This window comes from Mya arenaria, chromosome 3 (genome assembly GCF_026914265.1).
Source record: "Mya arenaria isolate MELC-2E11 chromosome 3, ASM2691426v1".
In the NCBI taxonomy this organism is placed as follows: domain Eukaryota; kingdom Metazoa; phylum Mollusca; class Bivalvia; order Myida; family Myidae; genus Mya; species Mya arenaria.
The window spans coordinates 34,934,005-34,950,540 of NC_069124.1; the positions used below are offsets into that span (position 1 = coordinate 34,934,005).

The following is a 16,536-nucleotide window of genomic DNA, read 5'->3' on the forward strand; positions in this document are numbered from 1 at the left end:
TTTTATTGAAAACAGTCAACATTTTTTTTTCTTCTAAAGAAAAACATCTTTAATACAAATTGTATCGTATCTATAACAAAGAAACAAAAAAGGATTTACGGATACACAAACACGTAGGGCGTTTAGTTTTCTGTTTTTGGTTTCCACTACTTTACTTTAGCAGAAAAAAAGTGTTATGACGGCCTAACAAACCAAATTAACTGCGCGGCAATACAAATAGTACCACCACGTCATGCGTTCTTATGCATAAAAGTCGTAACCTTCGTCGTTTTATAATGCAGTTATCACTTATGTTGTTTTATCAACACTATGTACAAGGCGAAAATCATCTTCATTTGGATGTAAACATTGAAATCACCAAGTTCCTTCAGCGCTTTGATCTTCTCGTTGTTTTTATATGCGAATATATCATATGTAAATACTGGTTCATATACACTGTATCACTATCAGTAACAAAATTCTTACATCTCTCTTAGAGATACACTAGTAATTGTAAAGAATGTTCTTCAATTGAATGATTCTTTGTCTTACCTTTGACAATAGATCTAAGCCTCAAAGCAAATCATTACGAACGAAGAGTTGTTTACGACCAGGCAATGACCACGTTACCGGCATATGACAGATAATGATAAATCTTGCAACATATTGTTTGCCTGTAGCTTTTATTGTAATATTGGGGTGATAAAAATAGAGTTCGGAAGCCTCAATATACCAACGCTGTTACAAATGTACCGTGGGTTCCGTCAAAGAAGAATTACACATTTCAGGAAATTATTGATACTATAATGAACTGTACCTGCAAAGAGAAAGGACGCAAAAATTAATTTCGCTAATGTATAATCAAGGATAGAATGTGAAGTCATTATTATAAAAGTCGTGTACAAAGTGATCGATTGCCGCCAGTGGTAATAATCAAATGTATAAATATTTCGGAATTTTACGTGCATCTCAGTTGGTAAGAACACGGTGCGGCAGTGTTATCTGGTCGTTCCAATAGTGCAACTGGTTGATGGTGTGGTGTAAAAAGCTTTTATTTTGAAGCCAGTCGGCCTGTCATAAGTTAGATAATGCTGCATCGAACGTAGGCAAACGTGAATCTGGATTTCCTCATAGTCCTGCGTTTATAAATGATTTATACCGTGCATTTGCAAATAGTTTCTAGTAATATCTGGTGGTTGCAAGACACTGATTTATAATATGATAATATAAGAGCCAGTGACTGTACATTTCATGTTGCCTAACCATTTACTGCTCAGTCTAGTGAAAGTGTGTGACGGTTGCGTGTGTTTGAAGCCTACACCACATTGACATGTTTTAGTATTGCAAGGAAAGAAGCGCTGTACTATACGAACTAATAAATCATAATATTGTACTTAGGTGACTTTGTAAAGAACAATTAAGGGAAATTAACTGACGAAGTGTTAAAGATCTTCCCACCATGTCGGAACTCGAAGAAAACGCTGACCTCGCTGAACTCCTCCTTCTCCTCAGGTTAGTCAGTTATTATGTAAATAAAAACAAAATTGTTAGATATATTTGTCAGTATTAACTATGTACAACTTTTTATTGAAATCGATGTATGGTTAATTTATTATACAAATAATTAAATAATAATAAATAACTTGAAAACTTTGTTAACCCTTTGAAATAGAGTCATATTGTTCACAGATTATGTTTAAAAAAGCTCATGGCGAGTACCCTGAAGTATATGGATTAAGTATTCGTATAATATGTATGCGAATATGATTCTTTAGCACGCAAAGTATAAGCTTTTTTTCATTAAGGAATTTCATCCATCATAAATATATTTCTCAAGACGGTTATTCTTTTGTAGCACGAAATACATCGAACACATCGAAATACATTTAGCAAGCATTATAATTACATTATGTCACATACGTGCAGATTCCTTAAAGAACCTTGCAATATAACGAACAAGGTTTTGAAAAGAATTTACAACGAACGTTATTTTCATTTTAACGCGGAAGTTCTTTAGGAGTTGGAATAGATCTAGGAGCCATATATTTTGACGCAATACAGACAACAATATATTGTGGTTTTATGGTGATTACTTTTATATCAAGAGCTTTAAATGTCTCTTCAATATCTCTTATTTGCAAAACATATCAATAAGAAGCCATAATATTTTGTTGGCCCAAAAACATCTTCATATTGTAGAAAGACTTCCCTTTTGTATGTTCAACCACAATTTCATAAAATATTTCTTCAACAAATTTGCTCAGCTGTTTGCAAAATGTATTTAATTATAAGTTGCTATTATTTTTAATTATAAGTTTACACTTCAATTATCCTAAACTAAATCTGATAAAACAATTAAATTCTTTCACTTTCCCCACCCATACTGTATCGCGGAAGGCCGGAACGTACAACAACTTTCTATCAATTTCTGTTGTTTAAAATACATTATTATACAACTGAAAACAAATTGTAAAAAATACTCAGTGCCTTTGAACAGGGTAAGTGTTTAAACTTTCAACTACTGGACTTGTTTCTGTAGTTTTTCATATTAATATTAATGCATAAGGGAACCGAAGGAGCAAATGCGTGTATGAACTGTTTTGCATGTCTTTATCATGACAAAGCTATAACTTGCCCGCGATATATTGACCGATGACATGTTTATTGTTATTGTTGAAAGTGTAGGCAAATGAAGCGACTCTCATATTTCAATGAACGCATTATTAAAACTACAGTACTAAATCAGCAATAAAGTATGTCTTAAATGGCGAAAACAAACCGCTACAGTTACAGTACAGTATATTTGATAATGCATCCATCATTGTGAGTTACGACTAACATTTGTGAGTTAAGTGTTTATAAAAAATAGTATTTGTAGTATTTGTAGAAAACAAAAACCTGCCTATATATTCAATATCTTTCTGAAAAAAGCAACCCCGAATTTGCATTGTTTGTTACATTTAATTCAAGTGATTCAATTGTACTTACACCTTAATATCATTTTTTAGATCTTATTATTTGATTTTTTTGTTTTATTTTAAATGTGCACATTATATATACGCCATTTCTTTTTAATTGTAACGCATAGTCATGTTTAACGCATTTGACTTTAATGCTAAAACAAAAAAGCAATGATTTGTGTCGATGTAAAAATATTATGTTTCGTTTAATTAATAGCTACGTGTCCACAAATTCCACTGTTAAAAAGCGCCAACATATCTTTAATATAATTTTATCTGTACATAAATCGTATGCTTTTTTGTTTTGGCCATTAAAGTCAAATGTGTTAAACATGATAATGCGTTAAAATTTAAAAATAACAAATGTTTTTTATCAACCTATATTCTTTGCGCCTTTAAATACAAACTCAAACGTTCTTGCAAAATATAGCGCATACGTTCAATTTAGCCTTGACGAGAAAGCAAGGAGATACAACACTTCTCCATATTGTTTCTGTGTTGATTCGTATTCAGTGAAAGGAGAATGAATGAAGAATTTGGTCTCAACTGATTGAATATTTTATCTATTGGGCTGTTAATTGATTTATTAAATGCAGAAGTTAATTCTAGAACGCATAATTCCGAAGCACATATCAAGACGTTACTGTTCACTCTCTCTGAAAAGCTAGGTAACTTCTTTGTCGAATTAAACAACACGCATTGGAAAATACGACTATTTTTCAATCAGGGTCGGTTAAATATAATTACAGGTCTGTCAATTGACTATTTTAAAACGGAATAAACGAGTCTTTCTCTTTATAATGTAGTTTATTAGTGTATAGGCATATATTATCCAGAGCTTCCGTCCATTCATATCCACGGTTCCCGCTCTGAAGAACGGTTAAGACCAGGAGTCCCAAACTTTATAGGCAGGTTGGTCATGACCTGCAGATGAATCCGTGTGACTTTGGGTCAGTGAGCCAAAACCAAGATCGTGGTGACCTTAAGCTGAAAATAGTTTCCGCTCAATAAAAGAAAAATGCCAAGGACTAGGGATTCGACCTGGATGGTCATCACCAGCGGATGAACCCTAGTGATTTTGAGGTCGGTGGGTCAAAGGTCAAAGTCGTGGTGACTTTAAGCTGAAATCCGTTTCTGGTAAATAACTGAAGAACGCTTAGCCAAGGGACATCAAACTTGGTAGGCATGTTTGTAATAACCAGTAGTTGATCTTACTGAATTTTAGGCCAGTGAGTCAAAGGTCAGGTTCATAGTGATCTTAAGCTTGAAATCTGCGGATTTAGAATATCTTATGATCAGTTATGTGGTTTGTTACTTGTACTGAATAATTTGCAATATTTTTAACATTTCAAAAGGGACTTCACCAATCACATGTTATAAAAACATTCATGTTCAACTCGGAATGCTGGTATGATGGCTAGAGAACCTATGTGTTCAAGAGAATAAAGCATGGTGTTGTTCCCAGAATTTTGTTTTGACATTTCCGCTGTTGATGTTGTTAGGGGAGAGCTTTCTGGTTAATGTTAAACCTTATACTCCACGTATATCAGTTGTGAATGCAATCATAAATTGTATTAATGTCACCATCGCGTAATTTGGCACCTTGATTAAAAAACAAAAATACAAGCACGTTGTTTTGATAACTTTCTTTTATACATTGAAGCTAATTTGTGGAATTGATATAGCTGCTTCAGTGGGAAATTTGGTTTTGAAGAGCAAATAATGAATTGTTCGTACTAAAAAATAATAGTTTAGGAAATATATTTCTTTGGTGGAAAAATCCCGGAAGTTTGGAACTTAATTTAGAACTTGAAATTTGGGTAAATATATGTTGTTGTTTTTCGTTTTGATTAATGTTTTATTAACATGAATGGTTGATTCAATTAAATGTCATTCTATCTATATTTGACAAAAATATTTAGGCATTTGTACATGTTTTATACATTCTGAATTATTATGTTATAATAGGTACTTTTGGAATTGTGTTTTGTACAAGATATAAGCGACCTCTCAATAAATGGCGTCCTTGATATGAACGTGTTAAGTAAGGCCCATTCCCTGCTATATTTGGCGCGAAGACAAAACCACCGCATTCATCCGGCACTGCGGGGCCACCTCGAAGGTAAAAACACGGCCCATTTCCCCGGCTATCCCCGGACCAGGGGGGGGGGGGGGGGGGGGGGGTGGTGGTTACAATTGACTGGTGCATTATATGATATTAAACACTAATTGTGACCCTTTATTGACTTTTAAATATTTACAATCTTCATGGAAAGGTAAGATAGGTTACCGTTAAAGTATGTTAGATACACAAACATGTCAAAATGCTTATATATATGTCCAACGAGACGACCCGGGGACATTTTTTCTGTGACATATGTTGTTGTTATTCTATCTGGTCTTTAATTTTTCTTTACAATTGTCTTATCCAGGATTGTGATAATTTGGTCACATCCGACTACGGGTTTATGTTTTTATTTCATTTCCAAATTAAACATCTGACGTGTGATTCCTATTCTAGCTGTGTGGCACAAAGTTTAGAGGTTTTTGTGGAAATAGGTGAAACTTATTCCGGAGCTTGTTTACACGTCTCTGAAATAATCTCAGCAGCAATGTTAATACATAGTTTTGACGACAGGGAGCACATTCTGGGTGACCAACAGGCTTACCATCCAACAGTTATATTAACAACTAAGGACAGTGAAACGGAAACATCACGACTAAATATAATAGGTACATTATCATTATACTGTCGCAACCAATGACAAAAACATTTGCAAGTAACATCTCTCTTGTTGCTAGGTTGTTCCTAGTCTTCGATTTGGGGGTCTGAAGTAGATTGTCACGTTGTATCGGTAGTAACATCAGTTGTTTCAATTTGCTCTTGTTTGCTGTACAGTTCTCTTTCCCGAGCTTTTTATTTGTTTGGAGATTTTTGAACATTACATTTAGTCCTGTATTTTACTTTTAGACGACATGGAACAAAAATTGACCAAGACATCTACCATCAAGCAAATAGTTTATTTATAAAGGACAATGAATCGGAAACATCACATCATAATATACTAGGAACATTATCATTAAACAGTCGGAGAAATATTGGCAAAAAAACAATGAGAGTCAACGCCTTCGTTGTTGCCAGGTAGTCCTCTGTCTACGGGATGGGGTCTGAGGTAGATTGTCAAGTTGTACCGGTAGTTACATCCGTTGTTTCAATTCGCTCACCTTTCCTAAATAGTCCTCTTTCCCGAGCTTTTTATTTGTTTTGAGAATTTTGAACATTATATACATTCCTGTATTTTACTTTATTGACAGCCCCATCAGTTTCACTTCAACAAAACAGCTTTAACAAAAATGTTATCGTCTCTCTTGCGGTCCCTTCTTCACATATATGACTGTTTGCGGTCCCTTCTTCACATATATGACTGTTTGCGGTCCCTTCTTCACATATATGACTGTTTGCGGTCCCTTCTTCACATATATGACTGTTTGCGGTCCTTTCTTCACATATATGACAACTGTTTGCATAAACCACATTTCAGATCAGTTTAATGATATGGTAGTGTATAGTCCGTAGCAAAATCTACCAAAGCTTATGTTTGATTTATCAGTTGTTGATTCACTTCTTTATATACAAGTGAGTAACTATTATCCAAATAAACATTCATAGTACATTGTCATAAAATTAAACATCTGAACAAGACAAGCTGAAAGTAAAAAAATACGATAGAATGATTGATATCCGTCCTCTCGAGAACGTATCTGGGAATCTTTTGACAGTATAACTGTTGTTGTGTTTTTTTTGTAGAAGTTGTTCAGGCGATTGAACTTGACACAACACCAACCTTATTAAATTACACAACACCAACCTCATTAAATTACCTTTCTGGGCATTGCATGACATGATATATTTGTATATTTGCTGATATTCCTTGGCTTTATAAGCCTTGATAACGATAACAGCAAGCAAGCGTTCGTTCTGCACGCAAGATATTGTATTGGGCGCGCCTGATCGTTGATTTCAATTATTAAGAAAACATCGTGCCGAACATAGTGCGAACCATCGTTGGAGTGTATATGTAAGATGTTTAAATTGGGAAAATATTTAGTTGTTTTACTGAATGCTTCATTTATATTACTTGTATAGAATAGCGAATGTCATCTAAAACATGCCAAATATAATTGACATACGGGTAGTACTTACGAACAACACATCCATATAGAAGATGGTTTATTTCATATCCAAAAAGCCATACGGCCCATGAGGACAAACACAATATATCCAGGAAGATACTGATTGCACTTATAAATACTAACAAAACATTTCTTGCCATTGAATCAGCAAATGAAAGAGATAGTGAGATTTAACAGTTAATTGAAACTCGCTATAAATATGAACTTTGTATATCGAAGTTCAAATCTACGGCATGCTAACGACTTAAATAGGTTACATATAAGTTTCGTGAGAGATCAGTTTTACAATGCATAGAATGCTTACTATTTTGAAGAACTCTGATTATTTATAAGAATGTATCTACAAAGTCAAAGATAGCTTCACTATGTGACATTCAACTAAAATTTATTGCAAATCCTAAAGTGATAGTTGTAGTTTCGGTTGTCTACATTTTTTATTAAAGAAACTAACCAGATATGTCTCCATTTTAAGAACATTTCTTTGAATACCACATTATATTTAAAAAGAAGCTTGAACATTTTATTTATAATGATGTTTACAAGTAATTTATGTGGAGTTTGAAATTTAGTTCCGTTGGTTTTGAAAAACATAAGATAAAGAAACATGTTGATCTTAAATTACTTTTCTTGATAATGATGTACTCGACAAAAAGGTGATCGATTGTACTTGTAAGATGTGTCGAAATTTTATGTTAATCTTAAATAAGAAATAAAATTAAGGATTTCAGTTCGTAAGGAAACTGTGTGATGTGGTATCTTGCATATCCAATATTAATTGCCTAGTGCTTTAAAATGACAATAAAGCAAGTAAGTTAACAACATTAACAGCGACCTTGTTCCTTTCCTATCCAGTTGTAGCTTGGTTTAACATTATGATGACAACTGTGACAGAGGAAGTCAGGTGAAGAGCAAGCCTAGTAAAATGATTAATATTTCATTAAAATCGCTTTTAAGAGATACATTTCACTTTTTTGCACTTGAAAAATATATGCGATAAAGACGATGGAATTTGCTTAGAAAATGCTTGGGTAAAGTTGACACTTCCTCTCGTCAATACATTTGTCCATTCCATGTTATATAACATTAGGCACATTTTTACAACATTGTGTGCATTTAAATAAGACATTTTTGAGCTCGAGAAAATTTCTGACCTCCTTGACAAAATCAAAATATTACGTACGGACAAAAAAGTAGAATTATCGTTAATATTTTCAGCCTTGTCGAGCACATACGTTCCTCAGAAAATCGTGGTTTTCCTGCAGTCATTATAAGTACCTTCAATGGTTCGGAAGAAAAAGATATATGTATCCCAGAGGAGTGCAGCATATTTTACGGAACCTTGGTTTTCCGAGTTTCCGTAATATTACCAAAACGAGGGTCGGGATCAATCTGTCTTCCAAACCAAGCCACTGGTAGATTTTCACTCTCCAAGCCCGTTTACAGGAAAATGATACACATACTACTTAATCATCGTCTACCCATTAATCATGGAAGGACGTTAACTAGTTCCAGGTTCCTAACCCTAACGATTAAAGACTGTCATTGAAAGCATTTGAATCGAGAAGATACATCCTTAAAAGCGGTATTCAGGGAAGTTAAAGAAATATAATTGAACACCACGAATCGCACCTTGTACCTTAAAATATTTAATTTAAAAAAAAAATATGAAGTAATTTTAACTTTTAACTACTGCAATGTCGGTGTAAATCCTTAAGATTAAATTCCATTCCATGTATAATATTGACTGGGCTTGAATTGCCTGCCAATCAGATATGTTTTCCGCATATATATTTCAAACTTGAAAGTTTACCTGAAAGACATATTCAATAATTGTCTTCCAGAAGTAGGATTTATTCTCGAGGTTGAATAGCGAGAAAGACATAAGACGTTCAAAGCACATCATCTTACAAAAAGGTCATCAAAACTCAATTTCTAAGCGCTAACAATTACCATAAAATCATTTTGACCTAATACATAGGTTGAATTTTATTTACTTATCGCCATGTAGGCGTATTTCATAATATTTGGTGAGAATAAACTAGGTAGTTATTAAAAAGAAACTGGAACTCAAATTAACAAAATGCATTGACCTTTTCTGATGATTGTTTTAACAATAAAATGCTAAGACGAAACACGCGGTTTAAAAAAGGGAGTGTATGTTAATGTTTTAGTGATTACACACATATACTTGCGTCTATAGCCACCCATATTTATGAGTGAATGCACCCAAGTATTATTGATAAATGACCTAGTATCACGTCAAAGTATGTATTTAGTTCAAACGTGTTTTTAAATAGCATGCATGGTGAAGCAACACCACCAATGTACTCGTTCAATGCTAAAGTTTGAAGCGATCGTAGAAAATTCCCGCTTTTATCAGCAGAACGAAATCGACAAGTGCAATTGAAAAATGAAATAGCATGCCTTGATTTGCCAATATTCTTGATATTTATATATTCGTTGGACATAATTATTTTTCATTGGATAACATTATGAAACGAAAGCGACATATCGTACAAAGGACGAATATGTAAAACGCTCAGGATAATGAAGTTCCTACAAGCGGACGTTTCCAAAAAATTGTTTGCTTCACTGTAGGATCGCTATATATTTCACAAAGTGAGCGCCAAAGGCGTAGATAATAGGGAACAATTTATTCTTGGTGTTTACATGTTGGAATTTAACGCGATCTAAGGACGTCATTCCACGTCCTTTTATTTCCGTGCTTTAAAATGGACTGGTTCGTCAAGTCTGTGTGTCTGCGTGCGTTTACGCGTCAAATCCGCTTGTGTCACCTTTCAAACTAAAAAAAAGAGATGCCGTTAACATCGTTTTTAACAATCGATCCATTCTTTCTTGATCACAGCCTCCTCATTTCTTACTTCACCAACAATTGTGCTTGTCTCATTCGCAGCCCTTCCCCACAATGGGACAACAGTTGACACAATTAGGATCATTCTAAAGAGATTCATTACCTGTTTGTGGAAGGTTCCATTTTCTAGCAAGTTTCCTGAAATAGCTTAATAAATTTACCCTTCAGCATTAAAACAAAAAAATCAAACATGTTTGATCGTGATGCTATGTTTTAGATCTTCATCACAGAGTTACCGATGGAAAATTGACCATCGAATTTCATTCGTGCATGAGTATTATAACAAACTAAACATTGTTAGTTATCCTTCATTAGACAGTGATGTTCCGTCCCCCATCCGGCGGTGTAATCATTTCGCAGTTTGTGAAATCACATAGAGTATGTTCCGACTTTTCTTCCCGTTTCCCAAAATCCTTTTTAAAGTACTTTCTTAAGCGTTATGACATACTATCTTAAAACATGACAGTCTCAAAACCATAATCCCTTATGGCAGGAACCATCTTGATTTCTACTGCGATATTCTCAAGAGGCTTCGAAATTTGAAGATATGGCAGTTTTGGCCTGCCTTGATTCAGACGTTGTCTGTATCCAGTCGTTGGGCACGTGAACTTACTGTATCGATTTATACATTAATTTCACTTATGCGCAAATAAGCAAATTGAAACCGTCAGCAATTTTCATGTCCCTATAATGTATTAATGTCTCATCATGCCCCTATCATGTATTGATATCTCATCATGTCCCTATCATGTATTGATGTCTCATCATGTCCCTATCATGTATTGATATCTCATCATGTCCCTATCATGTATTGATATCTCATCATGTCCCTATCATGTATTGATGTCTCATCATGTCCCTATCATGTATTGATATCTCATCATGTCCCTATCATGTATTGATGTCTCATCATGTCCCTATCATGTATTGATGTCTCATCATGTCCCTATCATGTATTGATGTCTCATCATGTCCCTATCATGTATTGATGTCTCATCATGTCCCTATCATGTATTGATGCATATAAAACCTGTTAAGAGGCATACTATAAAGGCACAAACAACGCTAAAATAAACCGTGTTTAGCGGCACAAAATAAGGGTCCTCAGAACACTGAACAAGCAACACAAGCGTGAACACACCACAAACTGACCACTAGCATAGAAACAGGTCTGATTTGTTTAAATACCAGGCTTGACTTGCATAATCGCTTTTTGATTTCTTAAGCAAATTATTCATTGTCCATAGCCATCTTTTCGAAGCCAACTTTTAAAACTCAAGAAGTCACATGTGTTTAATATCAGTTATGTTTTCCATGTCTCGTGGGCCGTTTTGACACTTACTTGAAGTTTGTCAGACGATTGGACTTGACACAAAGACGTTATTAAATTAACTATCCAAGCATTGTAATATAATATATCTTTGTATGTGTTCTGGTGGTTTGATGTTGCTAAGCGTTGTTTAGGAAAACGGCGATAAAGCGTTCGTTACAACAGATGTGTTTGAAAATGTTTTTAATTGGTAAATGTGAAGTTTAGTGCAACGCATTAAAAATAGTAACATGATTTATTTAAACAAATGAGCCAGTAGATATTTAGTATGTATGACTACACATATACGTCAGTCATTTATTTTTTAAGATATTTCTTGTTTTTAATTGGTCTATAATTTCAAAAACAGCATAAACGTCTTCCAATTCAGAATTAATGACTTCATAAAATCCTATATTTAGTAATCACATGATTAAGAAATTGTTATATAACATACTTACACACTAATTGGTAGCCTTTTTCATGTAATGACAGCTATATTAGATAAGATTAGATGCATAAAACACAGTCAAATGGTTCTTTAATAGCCAACATTTAAAAAAAGCAATATTAACGGATGTTTTTTTTGTTCTTAATAAAGATTATGTTTCATATGCTTAGATTCTCATTCATCGGAGGCTTGACAATGCTTGATCTACTTTTTTACGTATAGCATCATCGCTCTAATGTATTAATATTAGCGTCCGAATCCGTATCCAGTCTTGAACCACTTAACCATATATTTGTCAACGAATGGAACAAATTTGTTACCGATGATGAGAGTTGTTTTCAAGAATTTAGAAAATGAAAGTAGATTTCAAAATTTTAATGAGCATCAGATAGGAAAAGATTGAAATTATGTATATAGAAGTATGACATAATGTAAAAAGCACATGCCAGATTATACTGTCATCATATATTTCGGATTGAACATACAATCTTATAAAAATGTAGTTCGAATAACATTTTAATTGTAGCTACACCCTTACATTCATTTAAAAAGCGACACATAGGGGATATTATGGTAGGACATTTTTCTCCTTTTTCTGACTAAACTAGTATCAATCTCGACCTGTTGTCAAGACTGATATGTGTTTACAAACCGAACTCGACGTGGTACAGATCACCAAGAAAAGCGTCCTGTCGTTATATTCCATTTATAATATACCTTATCATTTATTCCTTTTATTTTTCGGTTTCAATTTGATTTAGATTTAGATTTACCGCTAAATCTTTCAAATGTCTTTTTACGAAATTGCTTTCGCGTATGAATATGTTACGTACTTTTGTGTACTGAAGTCAAATGAGGCTACTACAGCGAAAAAAGTCAGCAGTTATGGAATTCACTTTATTGAGCAAAAGAGAGAAGAAAATGTTCAATCTTAGCAAAATAAACACATTGCTATTGCGAAAAAAATATAAGATGGCATAGCACAACAACAACAAAAAATGGTGCTCATTGTACGAGCATAAACAAATTGTACGAGCATAAACAAATTGTACGAGCATAAACAAATCGTCATTTCCTGAAGAAAGCGCGGCAATTTTAACATCATAGTCGAAAGTGAATTTTATGCAGAACTGAGTGATGTTCGTGAGTCAATCGCTAAATCTAACCTAATTTTTCTTTGCATATCATGCTCCTGTATATTAACATGCTACTGGTGGCGTGCGTTTAGTTAGGTAGTGTTTTGGTTCTAAAAGTAGACATGATTTACCACTTATTTTTGTCACGCTATTTTAAGCGACATGAAAGAAGTATCTAGACTACACACCGTACTAGCAAAATACGGAGTCAGAAAACGACAGTATGGTGATTCGGAATTTTCAATTCGGCGTGCTGTATTTTTACTGTTGGATAAGGAAAAGGAAATTGATAAGCATATATTAATTGATTATCTTTAGTTTTTTAAATAGTTGAATGCGTTAACATCTTCAAACGCAAACCCTCTTGCAAGGGCATATAAATTAAATTAAGTAGAAATAATTCTACATATTTTTCACGATATTATTACATTCACTGAAGGGAAACCAAATGAAGAATTTGATCTAGCTGCACCATGACTGTGGAAATAAGTTATAAATAAATCACTGAAGTCATCCCCCAGACACGACAGAGACAGCCTGATTTAGTTGAATGTCAACAACCCCATTGGCAGTATTGCATCTTTGTCAATGCTGATAACATCCTGATAGTTGTAATAATATCACAACATGAACAAATTGGGCAGCAAGAAACTCTTACAGTCAAGATATTGGTCTTTTAAATTTAAACCATTTTGCTCATTTATCTTTTATTTTATTTATTTATTTTTATTTTTTATTTTTTGGGGTTTAGTTAGTAACCACATTTACACATTTTTATTAGTAGTTTTAAATACAAAATACATGTTTAGCCATTCACAACGAGTGACATCATAAAAGCAAATACTATTAAAGTTATTATTTCATGATTAAGAAATTGGTTCGTGTACTTTTCCATTCTTCAACATTATCTGTATCGGAATGATTCTGCTAAAAGCAATGCCCATAAAACGCTCTCTTCATGTTTTCTTCACGACTCTTCTGACGACACATAAATATGCCCTTCATAAATTAAAATTAATTCTTTATCTCATTTATGAACTAGCTATATAAAGCATTAACCATTTACACCCAACACGTATATCCTTAAAGCAATGCGTCTCATTGCTGTCCTTGGCTCTCGTTGTGCACGCAAATTTGCATATGCTTTCAGCCAGTGAGAATTAAGAACATAATATAATCAATCATTTATTTTAAAATCATAAAAACAATAATACCTTAACATACATAACATATTTAACATTGTAAAGACGGCTGAATAATGATTAAATGCAACACAATTATATGTAAGGTTTTCAAGAGTACATATTTATAAGGACCATACAAATGAATATATGGAAACTATTAAGAAGTAAAGATTACATTTGTAATATTCTATGAAATTCACAACCTTTTTTGTTCACGCTGTATGTTTTGTATTTTGGGCCGGTGGCATGTAACTAATAAATAAACTGTTGACTTCACTTGACTATCAATAGCAGATTGTGATATCATTTTTCGACGACGACCTTTTTATTGTTATTTCATCTTGTTGACCATCTTGCTCTTAGTGTTTTCTTAGAATTTCCAACGTGTCTTTGCTCCATATGTACTTGGCTTTAGTTTTATTTCATTTGCAAGTCTGACAATTAGTGTGCGGTTCCCCTTTTAGCTTAGATCTGGTTACATCCTCTTATGTCTGTCGCCTTCGGATATCTCAGAAGCAATAAAAATAATAAATTCGGGTCGACCATTAAAATCACCCTCCAGCTACAGAGACAGTGACGTAAGAAGAGGGAAAATTGCTATGCCATTATCTCTAATGGTCGAATCATATGAAAGGTTAACAGTGCTGTTGTTCTTTTAGGACTTTTGATCGTTGGATTGTTCGAAATAAATTAAAACAGTTCAATATCTGAACAACTGAAAAACTTCTGGCTGATACTATGATTAAGGACGATGATGTTTTGAACTACAGTTTTCTCTTTCTTTCAAAGACAAATTGCCAGCTATATTTCATCTTCGTCGGAATTATAGATGACATCACAGTAAAACTCTTAAAACAAAACTGTTCATAAATAGAAAATGCTGCAATATTGATTGTTAAACGTCGATACAGAACATATAGATATAGATGTTCCATCTATGGCAACATGTTTCAGGAGTTAACGAAACCTGCATACCTCATTTCAATGTAAACATCAATGAACAAATAGTCGATTAAAACATGCTCAACCATTGATTTCGTTCATATTGTAGAGCACGGGGGTTTAATGTGTAATCTAGGGACAGGGATTTTTGAGTATGTGGGAACATTCGGCGAGCAACCTATTTGACAATGATAATAAGTACAGCTTCTCGCCCACTTCACCAGATCCCTGTCTAAATCGATAGCAAATAAGTAAAATATTGGGCACTTCACTTCCTGCTGTATCAACCGTAGAGCTATTGCTTTGCAGTTAATATTTGTTTTACCTTTTTATTACTCGACCTGTCTTCTTCACCGAAGGTTCGGAATATAAAATCTCTCAGTAATTTTCCTGTAAACTTCGTCTGCGCTCTCAGCTTAGACAGTTCGCTTAACACAGTCTGTGCTTTTAATGAACAACAATTCGGACATGTGTGTTGTCTTCGGTAGCTTCGGTACAACATAATATCACGTTTTCTCCCACCTCAGATAAGTAGATCCAAAAATTTGCCGAATCTGGAAATTCTTATATTGCCCACGGGCAAAGATAAAACAAGTACCCTTATGTAACTCCTTTTTTATTATCATGACACAATTAACTCCCTTGTTGAAGACCGTCGTCTGTAGCATCATGGATAACTTGTGTTGTGGCAATATTTGAAATCCTAATTAATTAATTCTCGCTTCGAATGACACCACAAAAAAGATTTCACACTTCTTTCAAAAAATGCTGCACTCTCCTGAGAACTAAGAACGATTTGACTATTCACATAATCTGAATCTCTGTGCGCATATCCGTGACAACCACGAATTATGACGTACCAAACCATCGCACAGGGTGTTTTGCGGAAACTCGGTACACCTCGTTTCCGCAAAACACCCTAAGCTCGTTAAGGGAAGAACCTATCTTACACTTTCGGTCATGGAAGACACTTATGACCTCGTAAAATTGTGCAAACGCAAATGATTGATAAAATGTGACACTTACTTGTTTCATAAAAGTCTTTTAAAGACATAAGATTTTTTACCAGTATCATTTCACGTCATCCTCCTAGCATTCTTAATTGGGGCATCTGTTTGCTTATAGCCAACCTTGTTTATGGCATATGTCTGTTCAATGCTACAATATTCTAACTAAATTTAGAACCTACAGAGCTGTTGATCTTGCCTTCAAAAAAGTTGCTGTCTGATTTTATAATGAAACGAAATGACCGTTGTCATTTAAACTAACACCTCCTTAAAAATAAAGACGGCAATATTGTACATTTTAAATAAAAAGAAGATAATCTTGTAAATGAAAACAGGTACAATGTGTTATCTGTTTCACTTGAAAGGTTTCTTGGAACTTGTCGCCACATGTGATGGTTCTTCCAATAGTTTTGTCCGTATGCTGAACTTGTCGCCACATGTGATGGTTCTTCCAATAGTTTTGTCCGTATGCTGAACTTGACACCACCTTTATAATTGAATG

General features: G+C 34.0%; 1 protein-coding gene across 1 annotated transcript in view; it reads left to right on the top strand.

The window, feature by feature from the left end:
• The first annotated feature begins 1,438 nt into the window (after window positions 1-1,438).
• LOC128225982 (growth hormone secretagogue receptor type 1-like) overlaps window positions 1,439-16,536 on the top strand; it is a 41,153-nt gene continuing 26,055 nt past the window's right edge. The window contains exon 1 of the mRNA XM_052935874.1: window positions 1,439-1,491. Coding sequence (XP_052791834.1) covers window positions 1,439-1,491 — 53 coding nt within the window. The remainder of the gene's footprint in view (window positions 1,492-16,536) is intronic.